At 43.7% G+C, this 25409-nt stretch overlaps 1 protein-coding gene and 1 pseudogene across 7 annotated transcripts in view; one reads left to right on the top strand and one right to left on the bottom strand.

Annotated features, from left to right (window-relative positions):
- BORCS5 (BLOC-1 related complex subunit 5) overlaps positions 1–25409 on the bottom strand; it is a 125113-nt gene that overhangs the window by 12980 nt on the left and 86724 nt on the right. For 4 of the 7 annotated variants that reach the window (XR_008538440.2, XR_673284.4, XR_010147980.1 and 1 more), the window contains exon 4: positions 5559–5874. Coding sequence is in view for 3 of the 7 variants with exons in the window: in XM_001139139.7 (XP_001139139.3) it covers positions 5644–5874 (231 nt within the window). In the remaining 4 variants the exon portion in view is untranslated. Of the gene's footprint in view, positions 1–5182; positions 5875–25409 lie in introns of those variants that run through there. The other 3 variants (XM_001139139.7, XM_009424874.3, XM_063785455.1) reach the window with 2 other exon arrangements.
- LOC107967704 (AP-3 complex subunit sigma-1-like) lies at positions 17629–19362 on the top strand (annotated as a pseudogene).

Genomic DNA, 25409 nt, shown 5'->3' with positions numbered 1-25409 from the left:
TTCTCTGTCAGAATTATGACAATTCCAAAGACCAGATTCAAAGTACTTGGTGCAGAAAAGCTTTTCGCATAACTCATGCCTCAAGGAATGAGCCTCGATTGGTGAAGAAAATTGAGTCATCAGTAAATTCCATCAGATCTTACACTGACGCTGATAACCCTGGAAAAATCCCGGAGGCATGGACACGCACACACCAGCATAACGCTGGTCATCCTGGCAGGCAACTAGATCTAGTTGCCAACTTTTTAATCTTTTTGGTTTGAAGCATGTGGATAATTATCTGGCTACCCTTTCCCTCTGTAGCCATAGCATTTGAATGGAAGAGACATGCCTGGTGTGTCAAAAAAAAATCCCACAAGAAATTCAATGTTATTTATGACAGCAGTCCCCAACCTTTTTGGCACCAGGGACCCATTTCATAGAAGACAATTTTTCTACAGACAGGGAAGCAGGGGGATGGTTTCTGGAGGAAACCGTTCCATCTCAGATCATCAGGCATTAGATTCTCATAAGGAGCGCAAAACCTAGATCCTTCACATGCGCAGTTCACAATAGGGTTCACGCTCTTAGGGGAGTCTAATGCATGAAGGAGGTGGAGCTCAGGCAGTGATGTGAGTGATGGGGAGCAGCTATAAATACACACGAAGCTGGCCGGGTGCGGTGGCTCACGCCTGTAATCCCAGCACTTTGGGAGGCCGAGTCGGGCAGATCACAAGGTCAGGAGTTTGAGACCTGCCTGGCCAACATGGTGAAACCCCGTCTCTACTAAAAATAAAAAATTAGCCGGGCGTGGTGGCGGGCACCTGTAGTCCCAGCTACTCGGGAGGCTGAGACAGTATAACTGCTTGAACCCGGGAGGCGGAGGTTGCAGTGAGCCGAGATCGTGCCACTGCACTCCAGCCTGGGCAACAGAGCGAGACTCCATCTCAATAAACAACAACAACACGTGAAGCTTCACCTGCTCATCTGCCGCTCACCTCCTGCTGTGCAGCACACTTCCTCACACGCCACAGATGGGTACCAGTCTGTGGCCTGGGGTTTGGAGACCCCTGATTTATGGTAAGTTAGTGAACAATAATGCCACCTCCTCAGAGGCACTATATAGTTCTTAACAAAGGAATGAAGCGAAAGGTCAGGGAAAGAAAAGCAAAACTACCCTCATGATTAAATTTCATACCTAAAAAGTCCACGAGAAGAAAAGTTTTCATTTCTCCCTAATCCATCCTTCAATCTTGAGTATCAACATTTTGAATAATTTCTGCTGAGCACTATATATCTGGGTTTGGCTGAAGTATAAACAAATCAGGAAGACCAAGTTCCCAATTGCACTAGAATTTTAATACATGTTTGGTCACGTCTCTGACAATTCCTGGTTTTGCCTTGGGAATTACTAGGGGAAATGCCAAAGCTAAGTAAGTTCTACAAATCAACACAAAAGTGGCACATGTCATTCGCCCCAGGGCCATTAGTTTATGTAACTTTGTAAAACCGAGTTTGTAATACCTATAACGTAAGGGTAACAGTACCAACCTCTTTCATAACTGAAGAAGCCGCAAAGAAATACTCAGGATACAGAAACATATACAGACGCACACATACATAAAATCAAACTTTTTTACTCAAAAAGCAGATTCTCCCAGACTAAACTCATTTCTAAACGGAGTTTCACTCTTGTTACCCAGGCCGGAGTGCAATGGCACGATCTTGGCTCACTGCAACCTCCGCCTCCCAGGTTCTAGCGATTCTCCCGCCTTGGCCTCCCAAGTAGCGGGGATTACAGGCACCAGCCACCATGCCCGGGTAATTTCTGTATTTTTTTTTAGTAGAGATGGGGTTTCACCATGTTGGTCAGGCTGGTCTGGAACTCCTGACCTCAGGTGATCCACTCATCTCGGCCTCCCAAAGTGCTGGGATTACAGGCGTGAGCCACCGCGCCCGGCCTAAACTCATTTCTTGAATGTACTCCTATATCAGGGTATGGAGTCCTTGAAACTCATTTAATGAAATGTTTACTCTGTGCAGAGAATACTGGGTAGGTATCTAGGTTCAAAATATATTTCATATTTTAAGGACGTTATCATCTAAGACACAGGAGACTATATATATGTGGTCTATAAAACCATATATAGCGTTACTAAGAATAAAACTTTGAGGGAAACAAAGACATGAAATCTGTAGAGGCTATACTATCACTTGCTCTTAACTCCACAGTTCATTTTATATATATATTTGTTTGTTTCTGTTTTTTTTTTGAGATGGCATCTCACTCTGTCGCCCAGGCTGGAGTGCAGTGGCACGATCTCGGCTCACTGCAACCTCTGCCTCCCGGGTTCACGCCATTCTCCTGCCTCAGCCTCCCAAGTAGCTGGGACTACAGGTGCCCGCCACCATGCCTGGCTAATTTTTTGTATTTTTAGTAGAGACGGGATTTCACCATGTTAGCCAGGATGGTCTCGATCTCCTGACCTCGTCATCTGCCCACCTCGGCCTCCCAAAGTGCTGGGATTACAGGTGTGAGCCACCGCGCCTGGCCCATTTATTATAAATTTATATATACCCTAATACAAGGAGTGAAGGCCAGTTTCTACCAACCTTCCACTTTGATCAGGGAAACCAGGAGACTGCACATAGAGGCCTATTTGACTGTGTTCATCAACAGAAATGAACAGATTGCAAGATAAGCAAAACAGGCTCTAGAAAGAAGCAGCCAATGAACAGCTAATTTATAATTAAAAGGAAGAAAAGCAGCTGCACCTTGGGAGCTCGGAATTTAAAGTCACTACCAAGACCCAGGGCCATTGCTCAGAGACAACAGGTAAACACGCTCACTGTAGTCAAGATGTATCGGGATCACAGACTTGGAATCTTAGAGCTGAAAGGGCCTTGAGAGCCCACCCAGACCTGCTCACGCTGTAGGAAGGCGGAAACTGAGGCTGGGGAAATGAAATGGCTTGCCAAAGATTAAGGCTAGAAACGTCCAGCCAAGGGCTCTTTCACAACTCCTATCCCTGAAATATCCCATAACGGCCAGATAGGTCATGGGGTATTAACCAACAAAGAGATCCAGCATAACTGCTTCTTGAAATACAACTCACTCAGACTCACAGGTTCCATCAGGAAATAGCAAAACATGAGAGGGAAAGGACTGGTAACGCCATGTTACCAGTCAGAGGTTCCATCAGAAAAGAACCACTAGGAATGATGTAGAAAGAGAGGATTGTGAAAGCGATTTGAGCAATTAAAGGGGCTGGTAAAAGTCTCGGTTCGGCTGTTTCTTCTTCACCAGACCACAGGCCAGGCGGTTGGAAAGGAAGGTGAGGGAGAGCAAGTACAACTGAGACCTGCAAGCCACAAGCTGGGACCTGGACCTGTCTCTCATCAGAGCCCGTGCTGGTCTCTCATCCCCAAACCTTCATGCTTGTGGCTGCAGACCAAGAAGCTGGTTCTCATACCCGGCCCAGGGTTTGGAAAAGCCAAAGGCAGAGTTCTGCGGGAGTGGGAGGAGCCGTGGGCCCAGCGGCTGCCCACACCACAAGTGCAGGAGATCCATGGTAACGTGCACGTGATGGAACAGGGCCTGACCTACATCCACTTCCAGTGAATACGCATGGCTGTTGCTCTACTTCCACTTCCAAACCTCATGCAAATCTCTCTCGTGGCCAACCCTCACCAGAGAAACAAACAAGGAAGGGAATTCTGGGAACACAGTTCAGTTTAGCCAAGTTCACGACACTGCAGAAACCACAACATGCCATCAAAATATTAAACTAACTAGAATTCTTTCCGGGAGTATTGAATTTGCCTATTGTTCTTCTGCCATACTTCTCCGCTTCCACCCAGTAATAAGTAGCCTATCACCTACTCAGGACCCCAATCTAAGTGAACCCCATGTTTTGTCTAACTTCTACTTTAGAAGTAGACACAGTTGGCTGGAGAGCTGGCTGACTGCGCGGTTTGTTTGTGCTGCGCTGGGTCTGCCATCCTGCCCTGTGCCAGCCACTAACAGCTGCAGCAGTGGAAAGGCTCGGCCCTCGCAGGCTTGAACTGCCACCCACTCTGTGCTTTCATGTGTCACCTGTATTAAGTGCAGTGAGGATAATGGCACCTAAGCTATTTTTGTAGCTCTGTAAACAGCCCTTCATTCCTCGAAGCTACAAACATATCCCTGTGTTCAGAACCGGGTTCTGTATACTCCAGAAGAAAGACAATGATGGTGATGTCTTAAATATACCACTTTTTGTCAATCTAGGTGAAAGAAATATGAATATTCATTGTATTATTCTTTCGAATTGGAAAATGTAAAATTAATTAATTTTTTTTTAATTAGCTGGATTTGGTGGCACACACCTGTAATCCCAGCTACTCAGGAGTCTGAGGCGTGAGGATCCCCGGAGCCCGGGAGTGTGAGGCGGCAGTGCGCTATGACTGCACCACTGCACTCCAGCCTGCGCAACCGCACAAGACCCTGTCTCAAACCAAGATTAGAATCAGATCAAGTTTAGCCGAGATACATTAAATTAAGCAGATCAATTTTAATCTTGTGAATCTACTGAAGGCTCTTTCTGGTATCTGAAAACACACCTCCCGACGCTTGCAGGAACTTAGGGGAACAGGGTACAGGCCTGCATGCCATCCTGGCCCCAGCGACTCCCTTCAGCTCTGGCTTTTAGTCTCAAGGTGTCTGCCTAGGTCTGCTCCCCACATTCCACTCTTTGCTTCTCCAGTCCTTGCTTCCATTAGAACACCTATGATGTGTAAAGTACGACACTAAGCACTTTTGTTGTTACTCAAATAACTTCCTTTCCTAAACTCCCAGAGAAATTCAGCAGCTTTTTGAGCTTTTTTCTTTTCAGAAATGAAGGCCTGAGGCTATACGGCCATATTTGTATCCCTGGCACAATATCGGACACATCAAATGGGTTCAAGAAACGTCTGTGGAATGAGACATCTCTGCAGTCAAAGAAAGCTAAACTATGTCTACATCAAGGAAACCGGTTATCAGTGGAGATGAATCTGATGAGGGTGTGGAAAGGAAGGCTTCAGCTTCTGATGACGACTAAGGGACACCTAACCTGACAGTCAACAAAATGCCAGTGTTCCACCTGGGCAGGAAGACGTGCCCCAGATAAGGGCTTGGTGTGACGGAAACAGTCAGGGTAGAAACAGGAACAACACAGAGACCTAGATTCAATTAGTTTTTCAAGTTGACCACACATAAACCAGACAGCCTACTGAAAAGTTCATGAGGGCGCTGAGAACACAGAGCTTCGTAAAATATTTTCCCCTTGTCTCCATATTTTTATTCCGGTACCTGGACTGGACTATATACTCTCAATTTAAAAAAAAAAAAAACTAAATAAAAATAATTCTCAATGCAGAGTTCTTCAAAGAATTCCTAATAATTCACATGTTCCAGCTTCAGTTATCACCGAGAACTGGTTAGGTTCCTTCCACACCGGGAAACTGCATCAAGGAAAAGAGCTGGGCAAAGTCAGATTTTCACGCCAGCCGGACTCCTTCGCACCCACTTTCAGGGAGCCTCCCGCCAGCCTCCAGACCTGGTCAGATGAGATGACCTTGGCTCCACACGTCCTCAGGGTGTCGGTGTCTGGGGCTCCCAGCCCCAGGCAGGCCGGGCAGCAGCTACAGCCTGAGCTCGCGGTCGGGCTTCATGCTGAAGGGCTCCAGCCGCTCGCCCTCGGGCAGCATGCTGTTGAGCCTGTCCAGCAGGGGCACGGTCTGGTCGATGCCCATCTGTATGCGGCGGAGGATGGCGGACATCTCGTTCACTTTCTGGATCTGCTCGGCATACTTGGCGTATCTTTTCTGGCGCTCCTGCATGAAGCTGAACAGAGTTTCTACAGACAGATCCATCTGTGGATGGGAAAGAGAAGTACATTATACCTTGTTTAATCAAGTCCTCTCCGCAGGGCCGGGTGTTCAGCCTGTGAGGGACACAGTCCCGCAGGTCCAGTGGAAGCTGACAAGTTTTACAGGAAGCACCCAGGGCTAAAAAGCCCTTCAGGGACACAGCTTTATCAACTCTTGTGCCAGAACCACCTTTAGAAGAGAACTGAGAGGGGATTGTCCCCGGCTCTATGTTCTGGGAATGTGCGTTATTTGTACCTTGTTGAGATCCTGAGATTTCTATCTCCCTATATGAGGGGAATTCTGGATGTGGAAATCAGTCAGGCCAAGGCTGAATCTGGCTCTGTCACATGTATGAGCTGCTAATACTTATCCTTTGTGTCTCAGGTTGCTTATCTAGAAAAAAACTAGGAGCAGATGGGCGTGGTGGTGTGTGCGTGTAATCCCAGCTACTTGGGAGGCTGAGGTGGGAGGATGGCTTGAGTCCAGAAGGTCGAAGCTGCAGTGAGCCATGATCATGCCACTGCACTCCAGCCTGGGCGACACAGTGAGACCCTGTTTCTAACAACAATAACAAAAATCCCAAACCCCAAAATGCATGTTCTTCACTCAATCCTTCTCTTCCCTGGACGGCTGCAGTTTGGCGGACACTCGGGGAACACTGCAATGGAAGGGAGGCTCTCCCTGCCAGGGCCAAAAATGCAACCAAGGCTCCCGTCCTTACAACACACCACATTTGTCAAACTGTGAGGACTATCTCATGTGCCCTTCTCCCCCATTAAAGAAACTGCGGGCTCTGGGCTGCCCTTGCGTGACTTCTTCTCTTCCCCTTACAGAGGCTCTTTAGTACCCATCACCCAGATAAAAATAGGGAGAGAGACCGCCATCGTGTTGGGCACTTGCACCCCTTCCTCAGCATGGACCCCACTTCCACCCCCTCACCCCTTGTTTCTTTCCCAGGCCAGGAGAAAACAGCTCAACTACTGAGGCCCACACTCCTATCCCAAGGTTCCCAGGCTCCTCCAGCCCTTCCTTCTGGTTTATTCCTGGAGCACGCCCCTTCCCGACCTTGCATCAGGACAAGGGCTCAACACCCGGTACCACAGAGCCTCTGAAAATGGCTTCGAGAGACACAAAAACAAACTCATGAAAACACGGGGGACCAAAGCCAGCCCCAAGAAAAAATAAGTTCCCTTTTGCTATCATCTGTGGGGAGGGCAGGAGGGGCGGGAGGCGACCGAAGCACATCAGTGTTGCTGTCCTCTGGCGGGCCTCTTGCTTGAGCGCCTGCAGGGCAGGAGGAGCAGCTAGTTGGGCAGGGGGAGAAGAGAAAAAAAGAAAACATCGGAGTGAGAAACTCCAAATAATGTGGAAACAATGCACACCTTCCGGGGTTCTCTGCAGCCCTGTCTGGCGCTCAGCACTTTGGAAGTAGTGAGCCAGGAGAGTCCTGTGGTCCTGACAGTCACCCGCTGGGCCTTTTCAGGGTGGCCTTGCAATGAGCACTGAGAAACACTCCACACACCTGAGAGACAGCGGGGCTCGTGGGAGCCAGGTGGAATCCTGAATTGGGAACCTTCTCGGGCATCACATTTTACTTGGCAGGGCATTCCTGGCCCTCCACCCCGCAACCCTACCAGACTAGATAGATGCTTGAAGAGTTTCTATCTGAAATGGTCTCCAAGGCTCTAACTTATCAAGTCTAAAGTCCTTGGCAGTCAATCCATCCCCGATTCACACCTGATGAAGACTGTTCACAGCCATCTTCACAGGTACTTGTCAAATGGCACGTACTTCCCTACATGTTTCCACATCCAGCTGGGGCCCGTGTTTAATGTCTCCAAAGCTTTTGTAAAGGCACTTTCTGTTAATGCTGAAATGAGCACACTGAGTTCCAACAGGTTGTTCATGCGTGCTGACATCATGTCTTACTTCCATTATGCTCCATGGAAGAAAAAAACCACAAGAGGAAACTTGAGTTTGCGTGACTTTGAAGATCTCACAGTGACAGAACCTACACTGGACCCCAGCTCTCCGAAGTCCAGCAGCTCCCCTCTTTTACACATATTTCCTGAGCAAGACCCTGTATCACTGGTGCTCTATGAGACTTTTGTTGGCACGTGGCATGGCATTAAAGAAGACTAGATCACATGTAGGGAAAGTTATTACCTTTTAAATGTTTCCCCCATTCTTTGTTGCAAAGAAAGTCTCAACTTGGTGCAAGCAACAATGGACTATCTGGAAAAGGATGGTAAAACTGTTGATGCCTATTTTTGATGTCTCTGACCTTTGCTCTTGAGGTAACATTGTCCTTGATCCATAATCCCTACCTTTACTCCACGAACCCCCAGAAACATGCTCATTGTAACACATTTGATGTGACTGTAGGCAGTAAACCAGTATCTCATGCAATTCTGAATCACCATTTTGACAATCTAGGGATATATCCTTATTTGCCTTTCCTATTTCTATTTTTGGCACATGGATTCTAACAAGATAACATATATACTAATTGTCTTCTGGATAAACAGAGGTGTTATGATATCACCTAGGGTTGCCTCACTGAGCACTCCATAGCCATTCAAAAGACCCAGCTTGGCCAGGCCTGGTGGCTCATACCAGTAATCCCAGAACTTTGGGAGGCTGAGGAGGGCGGATTGCCTGAGCTCAGGAGTTCGAGACCAGCCTGGGCAACACGGCGAAACTCCGTCTCTATTAAAATACAAAAAATTAGCCGGGCGTGGCAGTGTGCGCCTATAGTCCCAACTACTTGGGAGGCTGAGGCAGGAGAATCGCTTGAACCCAGGAGGCAGAGGTTGCAGTGAGCCAAGATCGCACCGCTGCACTCCAGCCTGGGCGACAGAGCGAGACTCCATCTCCAAAAATAAATAAATAAATAAATAAAATAAATCCAGCTTCAGACAGGGCAATCTAACCACCCACGCTGGAGCTAAAGGGCAACCACGAAGCTGTTTGTGAAATGGATAGTCACAATTTTTGTTCACCACACTCATCAATCCATTCATCTACCAATAAAACAACGGTTAAGATTGCAGGTTCTGGAGTCAGACCACCTAGGTTTAAGGGCTACCCTCGACCCAGTATCTATGTGATTTTAGAAAATTACCCAGAAGGGTGATTCCATGAGAGCAAGGATTTGGTGTGCTTTAAGCTCTGCTATATCTCCAGTACCCAGCACATAGCAGGTCCTGAATAAATATTTGTTGAATAAATGAATGAAAATATACGTAAGCCTCGGTTTCCTCATCTGTAAGGTAGTGGGGATAACAAGAGTGGCCACTTAAAAGACTGTCCTGAGGATTAAATGAGATTCTGCAAGGAGAACATTATCATCCTGCCCAGCACACAGTGAGCACTGGGTAAGTGTGAGCTATTACCACACAGGCAACAGACAGTTATTGAGTAGCATCACGTGCCATGTGCCATGCACTATGCGAGGTCCTAGGATAGATATTGAGAACCAAAACTACTTACACCCACACAGCTTACCGTGTACATTAACATGAATTTTCTTTTCCACTGTTTCTGTTAACATGACTTTACTATTCCAGGAAACTCAGGCCCAGAAACATATAAATTGCAAATAACTTTGTTTCAGGAACTTAAGAAAAATTACATGAATAAACTAGCTGATTTTCAAATAGAAAGTGAACAACTCTTTATTCTCCACAACTCTTGCCTCAAAACCCTCACCTTGCCGTGACACATGACCAAGTTATAATCAGTGGTGTCTGCATGCAGAAGTCTCTCCTGGCAGCTTCCAGGCACCTTCCTGGAAAGGCAGCCGGCATGCACTCTTTGTTGCTTCTGTTCTTCACTGTCCCCTCCTCCACTCTGCTGCTGCTGAAATGCAGGTGCACCCCATGTAGACCATGAGAATAATGAAGGTTACATCTTTGAGTTGGCAGATCATGAGCTAGAAGCAGCCTGGGTCCATGAGGATGTTTATGTGTAAGAGTAGACCAGGCCTGAGAGAGACGAATAAACTTTCATTTTGTATAAGCCACCATCATTTGGGGTTTCTGTAACACTAGTTAATATAATCTTATACTGACAGATACGAATGCTGGCCAGGCGCGGTGGTTCATGCTTGTCATCTCAGTACTTTGGGAGGCTGAGGTAGGAGGACCACTTGAGCCCAGGAACTCAAGAGCAGCCACGACGACACAGTGAGTCCTCATCTCTACAAAAAATAAAATAAAAATTAGCCAGGTGTGATGGAACACACCTGTAGTCCCACCTGCTCCAGAGGCTGAGGTGAGAAAATTGCTTGATCTCAGGAGGTCCAGGCTGCAGTGAGCTGTGATCACACCACTACACTCCAGCCTGGAAAAAAAGAGCAAGGCCCTATTGCAGGAAAAAAAAAAAAAAAAAAAAAAAAAAAAAAAAAAAAAGAATGCAATAAAGCCTTTGTCTTCAAGGAACTCATCATTTACTCAAGCTCATACTTCAAACTTTGCCCTACAGATTCATGTACCATCTCTGGGGCAGTCCATTTCAAAGGACAAGTGAAAAAGAAGGGGAGGTTATTTGAGCATAGAACTGCAGGCCCACTAAGGTTATTAGGCATCTGTAGAATGTGCTCAAAGTTGTTCCAAATACCTTATATGGATGGTGCGGGCCCATCTGCCTACTTGGCTGGTCCACTCAGTACATGAACTCAAAATATTAACAAATAAAATCCAGAAATATACAAAAAGGATAATACATTATGACCAAGCAATGCTTATGTCAAGGAGACACACTTTTTCGACATCTGAAAAATCAATCAAAGTAACTTGCCATTTCAACAGAATAGAGGCTAGAAATCTATGATTGTCTCAATGAATATAAGAAAAAGCACTCAAAAAACTGAACATGCATTTATTATGGAAATCTTCAGCAAAGTAGGAACAGAAGGAAACTTCCTCAACCTGATAAAGTGCATCTATGAAAAACTTCCAGCTAACAATATAGTTATTGGTGAAAGACACTTTTCTCCCTAAGATTAGGAACAAGGCAAGCATGTCTACACTCTTACCACTTCTATTCAACATTGTACTATATGCAGTAGCCAATGCAATAAATTAAGTAAAAGGCAAAGAAATTAGAAAGGAATAAGCAAAAGGGTCTTTATCTGCAGATGACATGATAATACACTTAGAAAATCTTTAAAAATCTACTAAAAACTATGAAAGTGAAGTTAGCAAGGCTGCAAGATACATGGTCAGCATACAGAAATCAATTGTATTTCTACATAACAATGAACGACAGGACAGTGGAATAAAAGAATACTATTTACAACTGCGTCGGCAACATGAAATACTTAGGGAAAAATTCAGCAAAATACGTATAAGATCTGTACACTGATATTACAAAACATCGCTCTGAAAAATTAAAAGGGATCTCAAGAAATGAAGTATATCATGTTCATGGATTGTCAGATTCAACACGGTCAAGGTGCTGATGCTTGCCAAATTGATTAAGAGGTTCATTTGCAATCCAAGTAAAAAGTCTAGAAGGCATTGTTTTACAGGAATTGGTAAGCTGATTCTTAGTACATAGAATGGCCAAAATAATTGAAAGAATAGTTTGAAGACTTACAGTACTTGATTTCAGGACTTACTATAAAGCTACAGTAATCAGGATAGTGTGGTGCTGGCACAGAGACACACAGATCCATAAAACAAAAGACAGTGTAAAAATGATCTAAAAATATATTGTTAATTGATTTTTTATTGTTGTTACAAAGATCCCAAGGCAATTTAATGGGGGAAAAAAGTTTTTCAACAATTTGTGCTAGAATATCTAGATATCCACAAAGAGAAAGAATGAACCTGGAGCCTTACATCTCACAGTGCATACACAAGAAATTAATATGGAATGGATCACAGACCTAAATATGGAAGCTAAAACTATAAAACTTCTAGAAGAAAATATAGGAGAAAAATCTTTGCTACCTTGGCTGGACTCAGTGGCTCACGCCTGTAATCCCAGCACTTTGGGAGGCTGAGATGGGTGGATCATCTGAGGTCAGCAGTTTGAGACCAGCCTGACCAACATGGTGAAATCCCGTCTCTACTAAATACAAAACATTAGCTGGAGGTGGTGGTGCATGCCTATAGTCCCACCTACTTGGGAGGCTGAGGCAGGAGAATCACCTGAACTTGGGAGGCTGAGGCAGGAGAATCACTTGAACCTGGAAGGTGGAGGTTGCAGTGAGCCGAGATCATGCCATTGCACTCCAGCCCGGGCAACAAGAGCAAAACCCTGTCTTTAAAAAAAAAAAAAATTGCTACCTTGGGGTATGCAAAGATTTCTAAGTTTCAAAAAGTGTTAACCATAAAATAAAAATGGTTAAATTGATTTTCATCAAAACTAAAAACTTCTCTTAAAAAGATACCATTAAGGCCGGGTGCGGTGGCTCATGCCTGCAATCCCAGAAGTTTGGGAGGCCAAGGCAGGTGGATCACCTGAGGTCAGGAGCTCGAGACCAGCCTGACCAACATGAAGAAACCCTGTCTCTACTAAAAATACAAAATTAGCCGGGCCTGGTGGCACATGCCTGTTAATCCCAGCTACTTGGGAGGCTAAGGCAGGAGACTATCTCTCTTTTTTTTCTTCTTTTTTGAGACGGAGTCTGGCTTTGTCACCCAGGCTAGAGTGCAGTGGCGCGATCTCGACTCACTGCAACCTCCACCTCCCAGGTTCAAGCAATTCTCCTGCCTCAGCCTCCCGAGTAGCTGGGATTACAGGTGTGTGCTACCACGCCCAGCTAATTTTTTGTACTTTTAGTAGAGACGGGGTTTCACCGTGTTAGCCAGGATAGTCTCAAGCTCCTGACCACATGATCCACCTGCCTCGGCCTCCCAAAGTGCTGGGATTACAAGCGTGAGCCACCGTGGCCAGCCAGGAGAATCTCTTGAACCCAAAAGGCAGAAGTTGCAGTGAGTTGAGATCGCACCACTGCCCTCCAGCCTGGGTGATGGAGCAAGACTGTCTCAAAAAAGAAAAAAAAAAAAAAAAAAAGGAAAGAAAAGAAAAGAAATAAAATGAAAAGGCAAGCAGTAGACTGAGAACATATTCATAATATTTTATTCCCTATGAAAATAATGGGCAAAAATAAACAAAGAAAGAAAAAATTTCACTATATATCAAATGACAGTCTTACATCCAGAATATATCAATAACTCTTATAATTCAACATAAAGAAAAAATCCAAAATTTGGGATTGTTTCAGGAGAACTGAAAACATTACTGAATTATTGTTCTTGAGGGGGAAATGTGGGCTAGAAATGGGTTAGAGGCTCAGGGAAAAGTCCTGCAGGAGATCACCTGGAAGTGGGATCTCACCTTCTTGGGACAAAGGAGCCAAGGAGGTGTTAAGAGTAAAACTATTAACAGTGTGAAGCTTGTGCCCTTGGGCACTGTTAAGCAAGATGGACTACAGATCAGGAAAAAAAACAAAACAAACAAACAAACAAAAACAGTAGGCAGATGTTACCCAGACAATTGTCACAACAGAACTCCTTTGCTAAAGCCCTGACACAGTGTGGAAAGAAAAAAATTCTGTTCAGTTTCAAATTCCTCTAAGGACTCTGGAGACTTCTAGCTTATGACCACGATTATCCCGAATCCTATCCTTTGTCTCTGGATAGTTACTGCTGCCAAATGAGGAGCGGCTATTCATGACACTGATGCCCACTGAGGCTGCACATCTAACCTCAGAGGGCCCTGTTTCAGGGAAGCAGCTGTCCTGCCTGAGCTGGAGTGGCAGAACAGAACTCAATTGCCTTCAGATTCACTGGCTTAAATTTGCAATGGTTCAAGATTGAGCCAGAGCTTTTACCTCCGCTGTGGGTAGACTACCCAGACCCTGCAAATGACCTGTTTAGACATCTGAAATCATTCCTGAGCTCAAGCTGAGTGACTCAGAGTTTGTGGGGAGGGGAGAGAGCTTCTACAGAGTGCAGTGGTGCGATCTCGGCTCACTGCAGGCTCCGCCCCCCGGGGTTCACGCCATTCTCCTGCCTCAGCCTCCCGCGTGGCTGGGACTACAGGCGCCCACCACCTCGCCCGGCTAATTTTTTGTATTTTTAGTAGAGATGGGGTTTCACCGTGTTAGCCAGGATGGTCTCGATCTCCTGACCTCGTGATCCGCCCGCCTCGGCCTCCCAAAGTGCTGGGATTACCGGCGTGAGCCACCGCGCCCGGCCAAACATTCCAGTTTTCTAACTAAAATATACATCGCTTATGGATAACGACAGCAGCATCAGACAGAACTGAGTCAAAATCTTGCTTCTGCAGATGACTGATTACCTTCATGACCTTAAGCCAGTTACTTAACCTTGCTGACCCTCAGCTGCTCTGTCCCCTAAAATTGGTGAAATTGACAATGCCTACGTCATAGGGTTGACATGAGAATTAAATGAGATAAAATGTATAAAACTCCTAGAACAGTTCCCAGGAAAAAGGAGCTCCATAAGTGATAAAATGTATGTGAACTGAAACAGAAACTCTGTCTAGAAACCTCTTTTACATGAAGAATGAAAAAGCAAGATAAGAAATGTAGTACATGAAAGCAGAATAAAAAACCAAGTGACATTTTGTGATATCCAAATAGACACAACATATCTATTGTGAAGGCAGGAGCTTATGTGGACGCCTCATCTCGGTTACATTAACTATCTCCAAGGATTACACAATCACTCAGATGACAACTTACCATTGTGTTTTTTGCTGACATGTTTTATTTTTGTTCTGTACTTCTGCTACTGAAAATCTTACAGCAGAGTCACATTACTCATCCCACAGTTTCCTGATAGAATCATTTCACACTACGTAATAACTGAAATCATTATTTACCTACAAGTCCTTCCATGTGTTTTTAATCTATATGTTTAGCCATGAGAATAACTATTACCACTGTTTGATGCTATCCAATATGGTAAAAATAAAAATACATAGGCGTACATGCGTACATGTATATTTTTCAAAAAATATTTTGAAAGCAAAACCAAAAGCTTTAATAAATGATATCCTCTCCAACAAGAGAGTACGGTGCTTCAAAAACTTTTGTTATATAAATTTTCCTGATAAAATAAGCTTTGATGCTGGTTTGAGGCAGATGGGTCATCCTATGAAAGATGTCACTGTGGTTTGTTATTTGGAGACAGGGTCTCGCTCTGTTGCCCAGGCTGGAGTACAGTGGCCTGATCATAGCTCACGGGAGCCTTGAACTCCTGGGTCCAAGCAATCCTCCCATCTCAGCTTCCTGAGTAGCTGAGACTACAGGCACATGCCACCATGCCTGGCTAATTTTTATTTTTTGTGGAGATGGGGTCTCAAGATGATGCCCTGGCTGATCTCCAAACTCCTGGCCCAAGCCATCCACCCCCTCAGCCTCCCAAAGTTTTGGGATTACAGGCATGATCTACCACACCTGGCCTCACTATGCTTGATGTAGTTCTTTTCAAAGTAAAGGTAAACTTTCCAAATTAGTGACATACTACAAGGGCTTATTTTAAGTTAGAAAAGATGTGCAACATAACAGTAAGAACTTCATAAAGATAGTGTACAACTTTTAAATTCTAAAAACTTAAGATGTAGATATGCATGAAACGATCAAAAGCAAATTTAATAACCCTCATGGTCAAAAGAAAAATGAGTAGGTAAGCTGTGTTTCACAGTTAACAAAATTCACATCCATATGATCAATAGACTTATTTTTCTATCCCCAAAATACTTAAGTTTAAAAGAAATGTTAAAAACAAAAAAGACTGCATATGGACTTAATCAAGACTGCTTTTTTTTTTTTTTTTTTTTTTTTTTTTTAAGACCGAGTCTCACTCTGTTGCCCAGGCTGGAGTGCAGTGCCACAATCTCAGCTCATTGCAACCTCCACCTCCTGGGTTGAAGCAATTCTCCTGCCTCAGCCTCCCGAGTAGCTGGGATTACAGGTGTGTGCCACCACGCCTGGCTAATTTTTATATTTTTAGTAGAGACAGCGTTTCACCATGTAGGCCAGGTGGTCTCGAACTCCTAACCTCAGGTGATCTGCCCTCCTCGGCCTCCCAAAGTACTGGGATTACAGACGTAAGCCACTGTGCCCAGCTCAAGACGGCATTTAAAAAGTCACTCATCTTTCCCACCCTTTAAAGGTAATGTTTAGCTTTTAATGTGGTGTCTGTCAGTTAACGTTAGTCTCAAGGTCAATTTTTATTTGATCTCAATAGATATCTCACTTTCTCTGCACTCGTTCTACATTTAAATTCCTGTTCCCCAAGGAGGTCAGTTTAGGAATATGGAGGCTGGGAGGAGGAGGCATGATGGATGGTTCAAGGTCAGCTAACCAAAGGCTGCCTCTTTTTAGGGTTCTAAATCCATTCCCAGCTTTGTTTTTTCTTTGGGTGGATTTCCTTCTGGGTTCAAAATGTAATGAGCAGGCAGTGATATGTAATTCTGCTCTTTTATTGTAAGTACTTTGTAGCTAAAGGGGCTAAATGGAAAAGTAACAATTCATCCTGTTTTACAGCTATTCAAATAATACATTCTGAAGTCAGTAACAATCTGTTATTTGAAGATGGGCATATTGCTGATTTTTAGCAATGTAAGCTCACCCTTCAAATCCCTGACATCACTAATAATTCATTACCATTAACAAAGTAAGTCAGAAGGCCTGAATTTAAATCCTACTAGTTGGTGAACTTGGGCAAATCACAAGCTGACTCTCAGCTTCTACTTTTTAAAAGTGGGGATAATAATGGCTAATATTCATCCTACCTCACGGCAGTGTTGTAATGGTTATAATGAGATAATATATGTAAGGATGATCTGAAAACAGAACACTGCTATAAACATGTATGTTTATATTATTCTAACAATGAATGGCAAAATATGCTTGGAAGTTTTGTTTTTCATGGTAGTAAAACTAAACAGTTCCCAAATCATAATCACATTAAAAGAAAACTACTACATATTTTATATAAAGCTTCAATATCCACCCTTCTCAGATGTTTCTGAAATTCAGAACTACCAATTCTCCCAATTAGGAAGCAGTTAGCCTAACTATATAAATCAGTACTGTCCCTAGGGCAAAATCTGGCCTTGGAATTATAACTGAAGCCATTTATCCAAAGAAAACGGCCAGTAAACACAGGAAAAGATTCTCAACATCACTGGACATTAGAGAAGTGCAATCAAAAGCACAAAGAATACAACTTCACACCCACTGGGATGGCTCAAATTAAAAGGCAGACAATGACAAATGTTAGTGAGGGTGTGAAGAAACTGGAACCCCTGTGCATTGCTGGTAAGCATATAAAATGGGACAGTCATTTTGAAGAGCAGTTTGGCCGTTTCTCAAAAAGTTAAACATAAAGTTACTATACAGCCAGCAATTTCACTTCACATGTATTCCCAAGAGAAGTAAATTATATGTTCACCCAAAACCTTGTACACAAATGTTTATAGCAGCATTATTCATAATAGGCAAAAAGTAGACACAACCCAAATATCCACCCACTGAAAAATGGATAAACAAAATGTGGTCTATTCATAGAATAAAATATTGTTCATCCATAAAAAGATATGAGATACTGATATAAGCTACAACATGGATAAACCTTGAAAACATTATGCTAAGTAAAAGAAACCAGACACAAGGGCCACATATCACATGATTCCCTTTATATGAAATACCCCCAACAGGCAAGTCCAGAGAGACAGAAAGGAGACTGGTAGTTGCCAGGGGATAGGGGAATGGAGGTATGGGGAGTGACTGCTGATGTACATAGAGTTTCATTCTAGGCAGATGAAAATGTTCTGGAATTACATAGTGGTGTAGCTGCACAATCTTGCAAGAATACTAAAACCACTGAAATGCACACTGTAAAAGGGTGAACTACGTGAATGATAACTCAGTTTTAAAAAATAATAAGTGTATTCAAATACATTCAATTCCTTCTCCCAGACCCCCGACAGATACCAGTAATGCATCATGGTTATTCTTTAAATCTGACTTGGACTCAGAACCCTTCCTGACACTGAACCCCAGATGGCCACTTTCGAGTTTACGAAGATGAAGAAACCTATTTGGGAATCCAGGACTAGACACTATGAAAGTGGCTCTAAAATAAATTGTTGAGGCTAAGTAAAACATTTTTAATCCTAAAGGAAGGTGGTAGCTGAGTCTGCAAGAGGAACAGTCCAAGGTAAAAAGCTGTGTTCATAAGATCCTGGATCTTTACATTAACCATACCATGCATCGACTAACCCCAAAAGGAAGCATGAGATGCCAGTTCTCAGCAATTTCCTTGAACCTTCAAGCCTGCTTATTTTTAAATGGACTCATACTGACAGCATTCATTTTTAAAAAAATAAAAACTATATATTTATAGCACACATGTTTTGACATACATATACATAGTGAAATGATTTCTATAGTCATGCTAATTAAAATATCCATCTCCTCACATACTTACCATTTTTTGCTTCTGACACCTTCTTCAAGACCTTTCTTCCAGTTTGCAAACCCGGTGCTTGTGTTTTTATACATCGGCTATCCCCTGATTTGGTCTTTGACTCATGGTATTAGCTGTCTCCACTCCGAAGAGTAGGAGGCCCATTGCCACAAATCAAGATATGGCACATTCTAGCCCACCTGCCACCTCTATCCCCACCAGACCATGGCTACTTGACCTGCAGTAGAGATTCAGACAGATTATAAAGGTTAGGGTATGACAGGCTGCAACAAAACCTTTCAGGGTCAACTATGTGCTTTCTGGCTGTCCGACCCTCTCCAGATCACCACTCCCATGGAGGGTTTGGGAGTATGAATCTTTCCTGGACGCCTCTCTCTAGCACAATGGACAACAAGGGGCAAATGTTTTCCTTAATTACACCACAGGCTGAATGGCACCAATTACCACATTCTGGACACTTTGAAGTGACCTTGTTTCTGAAGACAGTAGTTTGCAATGGTAGCCTGTAAGAATAAACTCTTGCCGGCGTGCGGGAGGGAGTGGGTGGGGAAGGATCGCCGGCAAGATCACGAGGCGAGGCTTGCGCGCCGGCCCCCACCCTGGCCCCCAGTGCCTACCCGGTGGGCCCGACCCAGCCACGATCAAGGCGATCCTAATCTTAACAATCATGGGAAGCCGCGGCTCTCCAAGTTCTACCAGCCCTATGGATTTGTGGAAACATTAGACAAATACTTTGAAAATGTTTGTGAACTGGATTTGATTTTCCATGTAGACACGGTTCACAATATTCTTGCAGAAATGATGATGAGGGAATGGTATTGGAGATAAACATGAATGGGATTGTTACACAAATTGGTGCACAAAATAAGCTGGAAAAATCTGAGGCTGGCTTAGGGGGAGCTCCAGCCTGTGCTGTATCAGCTGTAAAAAATGTAAATCTTCCTGAGATCCCAAGAAATATTAACATTGGTGACATTACTATAAAGTGCCAAACCTGCCCTCTTTTAAATAAAAATTTAAAAAGGCTACTCCCAGGTAAAATCCAGGGGGGAAAGTCACGTAAGTTTACCAAAAATAGAGGAGGACAGTCAACTTTCGCTCTTGGATTTAAGTCAAGGTACTGTATAGAAGCTGTGTAAAATCAATATGAAAGTTCAATGCTGCTTTCCTTTTTTTTTTTTTTTTTTAATTTTTTTTTGAGAGAGTCTCGCTCTGTCGCCAGGCTGGAGTGCAGCGGTGCAATCTCGGCTCACTGCAAGCTCCGCCTCCCGGGTTCACGCCATTCTCCTGCCTCAGCCTCCTGAGTAGCTGGGACTACAGGCGAGCGCCACCACGCCCAGCTAATTTTTGTACTTTTAGTACAAAAAAAAGTACTTTTAGTATTTTTAGTACAAAAATTAGACGGGGTTTCACCATGTTGGCCAGAATGGTCTTGATCTCTTGACCTCGTGATCTGCCCGCCTCGGCCTCCCAAAGTGCTGGGATTACAGGCGTGAGCCACTGCGCCCAGCCAGTTCAATGTTGCTTTTCTTGCTCAGTGATTTTAAAGAAATTGAGTAGTTCCTATGTGATTTATTTATTTTTCTAAACTGCATTCCTGTGCCTACCTACGGCATGCCTCTATGTATTGGCTACTACAGTGTTTTAAAAAGTGTTTGAGACATTTCTTTAATTATGTACAACCTAAAATGTTGGTGTTTTGTATGGATCACAAGTGCGGCATTCCTTAATTCCTTCTGCTGTTTGTCACACAATTGTTAAAGAACCTGATATGTATCGCATGAAAACATTATGACGTTTTTCTCTTAGTTTAAATAAACTCCAAGGTAACTGGACTTCTAAAGCACCTTTCTGTTTGCCTGATAACCTACTTTAGCAATAATTTTTTTTTACAACCCTCTGACTCAACAAAGTAAAGTATATTTTATCACTGTTAAAAAAAAAAAAAGAATAAATTCTTGCCATTTATTCTCATAGGCGTACCTTTGATCTGTCAACCAGAAAAGAGAAATCCCTCTCTGGTAAATCTCACTCCACACACTCTAACAGAAACAAAACTGGCATCCATACTGGAGGACTATTTCTTTTGGTAATCAATGCACATCATATTAGAATGATTTGGTAGATAGAACCCAGTATATAATATACACAAATTCTCTAGTTATTTTAATTATTGTAATAAAATAATGTATAACAGTTACAGCTGCTATCCATTAAGTATCTACTAACTGTCAGATACTGTACTGTGCAGTTTACATAGATTATCTTTATACCTCACCACACTCTCATAGGGAAAGTGTCCCTCTCCTATTAGAGATGAGAAATTAGAGATTCAGAGATGAGAAAAGGTGCCCAGGGTCACATAGCTCGTACTAGCAGTGAAGCCAGAATTCAAACCCATGCTTTTTGGCCCCATTTTTGCCTATTTTTTCTAAAGAGCTAATTAATGCAAATGTCAGCTCATTTCAATTAAATACATATCATGTTGAGCAGTGTGTTTAATGCCTTTTTGAAATCCTTAAGAGATGAATTTAAATGGCAACTTTTTATGCTGTCAAGTGGAATGGAAAAACACTTTGGTGTTTACTTTTCTAATAAAAAAAAATAACAAATTACCAGACAAAACATGGACATTTACAAAACAAAAACTGAGAGGAGACCAAAGGGAATAAACTGTTAGCAGATAAACTTAAATGACATTTTCACTGGCAGTTTGTTTGTACATTTTGTACTCTTGACATCTCACTTGTACAAACATTTCACAACTCTTGACCTCACCAAGGGGGCTTAGACAAAGCAATCTTCATCTGTAAAAGGAAGGAGGCGCAAGGGTCCTGAGCAACCCCCTCCTTTTACAGATGAAGACTGCTCCCAGAGTGGGCAAGCAGTATCCCTAAGCTCACACAGCTGGGACTGACGGGGCCAGGAGGGAACTCCAGATCTCCTGATTCCAAGGGCCACCACACCTGTACTAAGCGACCAAAGTCTACCAATGACATTTCCTTTTCCATAGTTTGTTCTACTATGCTTTACCCAATGAATTATAACTGTGTGTGTAAACTATGATCTAAAGTGAAGCTTTTCAAGACAATTATTTCTGACCATAAGGGAAATAAAAATCTATCATTAATCAGTGTCAAAAATCAAATGACAAAATCCAATCAGACGTCTCCACGTCCATCAGGAATAGGAACCTGCTCGGTGAGCCTGGATCTGCAGTGAGAAGGGCATCAGTCAAAACTGCACACGTCTGCTTCCTTCTGAATTACGTAAACCTTCCCCGGCTCCTTATTAGTGTACCACTTCCTGTTGCACAACGACAAACAATGAGGCCGACTGTCGCCAATATTTTCATTAATTACACCACAGGCTGAACGGCATCGATTTCCACATACTGGACATTTTGAAGTCACCCTGTTTCCTTTGTTCAAACAATGTATCTAAATGTCTCAGAAAAAGAACAAATTTTATTCAGGTCTTCAAAAGAATTAAGCGATATCAGAACGGCAGGAATTTGAATTGCATGACTGTTCCAATAATTACTTTATGACTTGCCCAGTTTCCCCGATGCCTTCTTACCCTTGGCATCACGTCTAGGTGGGAAAGTGGGACAGAAATCCTAAAACCTTTAAGCAGCTTCCAAAACTAAACAGGCAGATTATACCTCCTCCCCACAAAAGGCCTTGCAAATGGCATTGATGGCAGCAAACCAGGAAAAGAAAAACATCACAAGTAAAAATAAAAGCCTGAGGGACAGAAGTCCCACTCCTCCCTTTCCTTGGGAGAGCTTTCCTCGGGTCCCATGAAAGACAGCGGTGTAGGGCACGTAGACATCTGAGATCTTTTGCCTCCTGGAAAAGGCCCCGTCTGTAACCAAGCACCCCAGCCCTTTCTGACTAATTCGAGGCTCCCTCTCTGCAACCCCTCCAGAGTGGCAGTAGGGAAGGATGAAGCTCCTAGGCATGAGTCCACTCTCTGTCTACCTTCTGTACCACCACAGTCCTCTGAGACACTGTTAAAAAGCCCCATTCTCCAAAGCACGGTTGGAAGTATAAAAAAGTTATCTGCAAGGTAGGCGGAGTTGCCACTTCAAGAATGTAAATGTGGGGTCTTCAGGGCTATTTTAAAGTGTGGTTGCATCCTATAAAGACTGCTTTTGAGATGCTAAGTATACTGTGACACTATGTGGCGAGTATTATAAAGGAATACAGGGTAAGGGAACATGCTTGAACAATGGGCATGAGCAGGAGACAGGATGAAAGAATAAGACCTTAAAGAATTGAAGACACGGCCGGGCACAGTGGCTTACGCCTGTAATCCCAGCACTTTGGGAGTCTGAGGCGGGAGGATCACGAGGTCAGGAGTTTGAGACCAGCCTGGCCAACATGGTGAAACTCTGTCTCTACTAAAAATACAAAAATTAGCCAGGCATGATGGCAGGCGCCTATAATCCCAGCTACTCGGGAGGCTGAGGCAGGAGAATCGCTTGAAACCAGAAGGCAAAGGCTGCAGTTAGCCGGGATCGCCACTGCATTCCAGCATGGGCGAAAGAGCGAAAATCTGTCAAAAAAAAAAAAAAAAAAAGAAAGAAAAAAAAAAAGAATTGAAGACAAGGTCAGGCGCGGTGACTCATGCCTGTAATCCCAGTACCTTGGGAGGCCAAGGCGGGCAGATCAACTGAGGTCAGGAGTTCGAGACCAGCTGGCCAACATGGTGAAAACTCATCTCTACTAAAAATACAAAAATTAGCCGGGTGTGGTGGCAGGCACCTGTAATCCCAGCTACTTGGGAGGCTGAGACAGGAGAATCCCTTGAACCCGGGAGGCAGGAGTTGCAGTGAGCCGAGATTGCACCACTGCACTCCAGCCTGGGCCACAAAGAGCAAAACTCCATCTCAAAAAATAAATAAATAAATAAAAATAAAAGAATTGAAGACAATGGACAAAGAGGTGGAAAGGAAGCGCGGCTTTAGAGTTTCGAAGGTGGACGTTAGCTCTGAGCCTGCATCCCAGCTCCACTTCGACAACTGTGTAACCGGGAACACATTCAGGTCTCTGAATCTCAGCTGATCGTGAAATATAGCTGATATATGCAAAATGCCTATTCTAGACCTGGCACATGGTAAACATGTAAAAACGACAGCTGCAACATTATTGCTGCTGTCACTACCACATCAGGTGAGGGTCTGGAGAAGCCTCCACAGATGCAGCAGGTGGATAGTGAAGGAAAGGCTCCAAGCCACACCACTAACCTGGACTCCCTTTTCCAATGTCCAGAATTAAAGAGAGGTAAAAGTAAGTTTGTGTGACTGAAGTGACACACTCAACATCTTAAAACCTGAGCTAAGGTAATGAAACAATGGAAAACTGGACTATGTGCTCTGTAATTCCCTCGTGTATGCACCCAAACCATGTGTGAACACAACCCCTTTTTGACTCAGAGAACAGAGCTTAGCAGTGGTGCGTGGGTAAATATTTTACAGCTAAAATCCTCCACCCTGTGCCTGAAGAACGAACCAAGATACCGCACATGGGACAATGATGATATTGGTCTAATGATTTGGTATACTGCCACTGGGGCTGCCTTGTGCTCCCGGGCAGGATGCTAGATGGCTGCTCACGACATCAGGCTGGAGCCTGATCTAGAGTCCAGAGGCCCATGTCATTCCCCATGCAGATGGCTGAGGCACCGACTCAACTTTACCACATAAACGGTTCCAGCAAACACTTCCTGTGCACCAGGGAGGCATAAGGAAGGAGGTCCCTTGTGATCAAGGGAAACCGGGACCTCCGCATGTGCCAGGCTGTTGGCGGTTGCTGATGGGAGAGCAGGATTCCTCAGGCAGAGAAGGGGAGCAGACACCAGCAGGAGGGGGCACAGCAGAAGTCAGGGAGCAGGAGTGGAGGCTGGACATTTCAGGCTAGAGCCATGTGAATTTCACGGATTTTGCAGAATACAACTATGACTATTACAATATCTGATGGAGAGGCAGGTGAGTGACAGAATCCAGAGAATCTAAGTCTCAGCAAGGGCAAAGAGAGAATTCGTAAACTTCCAGGTAGAAAGGGGAAGAGAGGAGGCTGGCAGACTTTGGGATACAGGAAGAAACCATCACTGAAATGATGCTGTATTACGCCACTAATGCTCATACTTCTACAGAATAACATTTTGCAATCCCTCCTTGTCTGGCTGCATTTGATATAAATTACTTTTACTCCCCCAAAATAATCCTTTCTTTTACATAGCTCCGTATGGTCCTGCAGAGTCCTTCCACATTCATTATGCCTTTTGCTCTGGGCTGCAGGTTGGCTGTCATGGGCAGTTTCCAGCAATGGTGTGATAGGACCTTAGACAAGTGAAATGCTCTTTACTCATGTGTAAATGAAAACTATGGAGGATCGCCAGGACGTCAACTAAAGTCTTACAATATTATAGTCAGTCTGTCAACGTGGGCAGAAGAAAATTAAATGCTGCTTCAAGCTTTAGGGACACCTCCTGATGAAATCCTTTGGGAGTCCCTGAGATCTAAAACAATTCAGATGTTTTTAAAAGGAGTATAGATCTGCAAGTCTCCTACCAACTAACAACAGAGATAGCAAATAAGACTCTAGTTCAGAACATTCAGATAAACACGACAGTGAGCAGGGTGATAGTAAAGAACAGAATCTTGGGATTTGGGGTTGCCATTGGTCAAATAACCTGATAAATTTCAGATCTAGACAGAGTTATAAACAAGAGTCTCCTGGCTAGCTCTGTACTGACCAGCAGGTCTTTATATTAAAAGTTCCTTTCTGAGAAGGCCTTCTGTGTCACCCCATGTAAAATTTCTACCCTACTGACATTTTATATCCCCTTACTTTTTTTTTTTATTCTTGTATTTACCATCTTACATGCCATCTATTTTATTTTTTTACCGTGTTTATTGTCTGTGTCCACAATGGAATGTAAGGTCTCTGAAGGAGGGATTCTTGTCTGTTTTGTAGTGATATTTCCTCGACATCTACAACAGGGCCTGACACAGAGCTGACTAGTTCATAAATGAAGCAGACATGTAAAGGC

Source organism: Pan troglodytes, chromosome 10 (assembly GCF_028858775.2).
Source record: "Pan troglodytes isolate AG18354 chromosome 10, NHGRI_mPanTro3-v2.0_pri, whole genome shotgun sequence".
Lineage (NCBI taxonomy): Eukaryota > Metazoa > Chordata > Mammalia > Primates > Hominidae > Pan > Pan troglodytes.
This window is presented reverse-complemented; position numbering and strand designations above follow the sequence as displayed.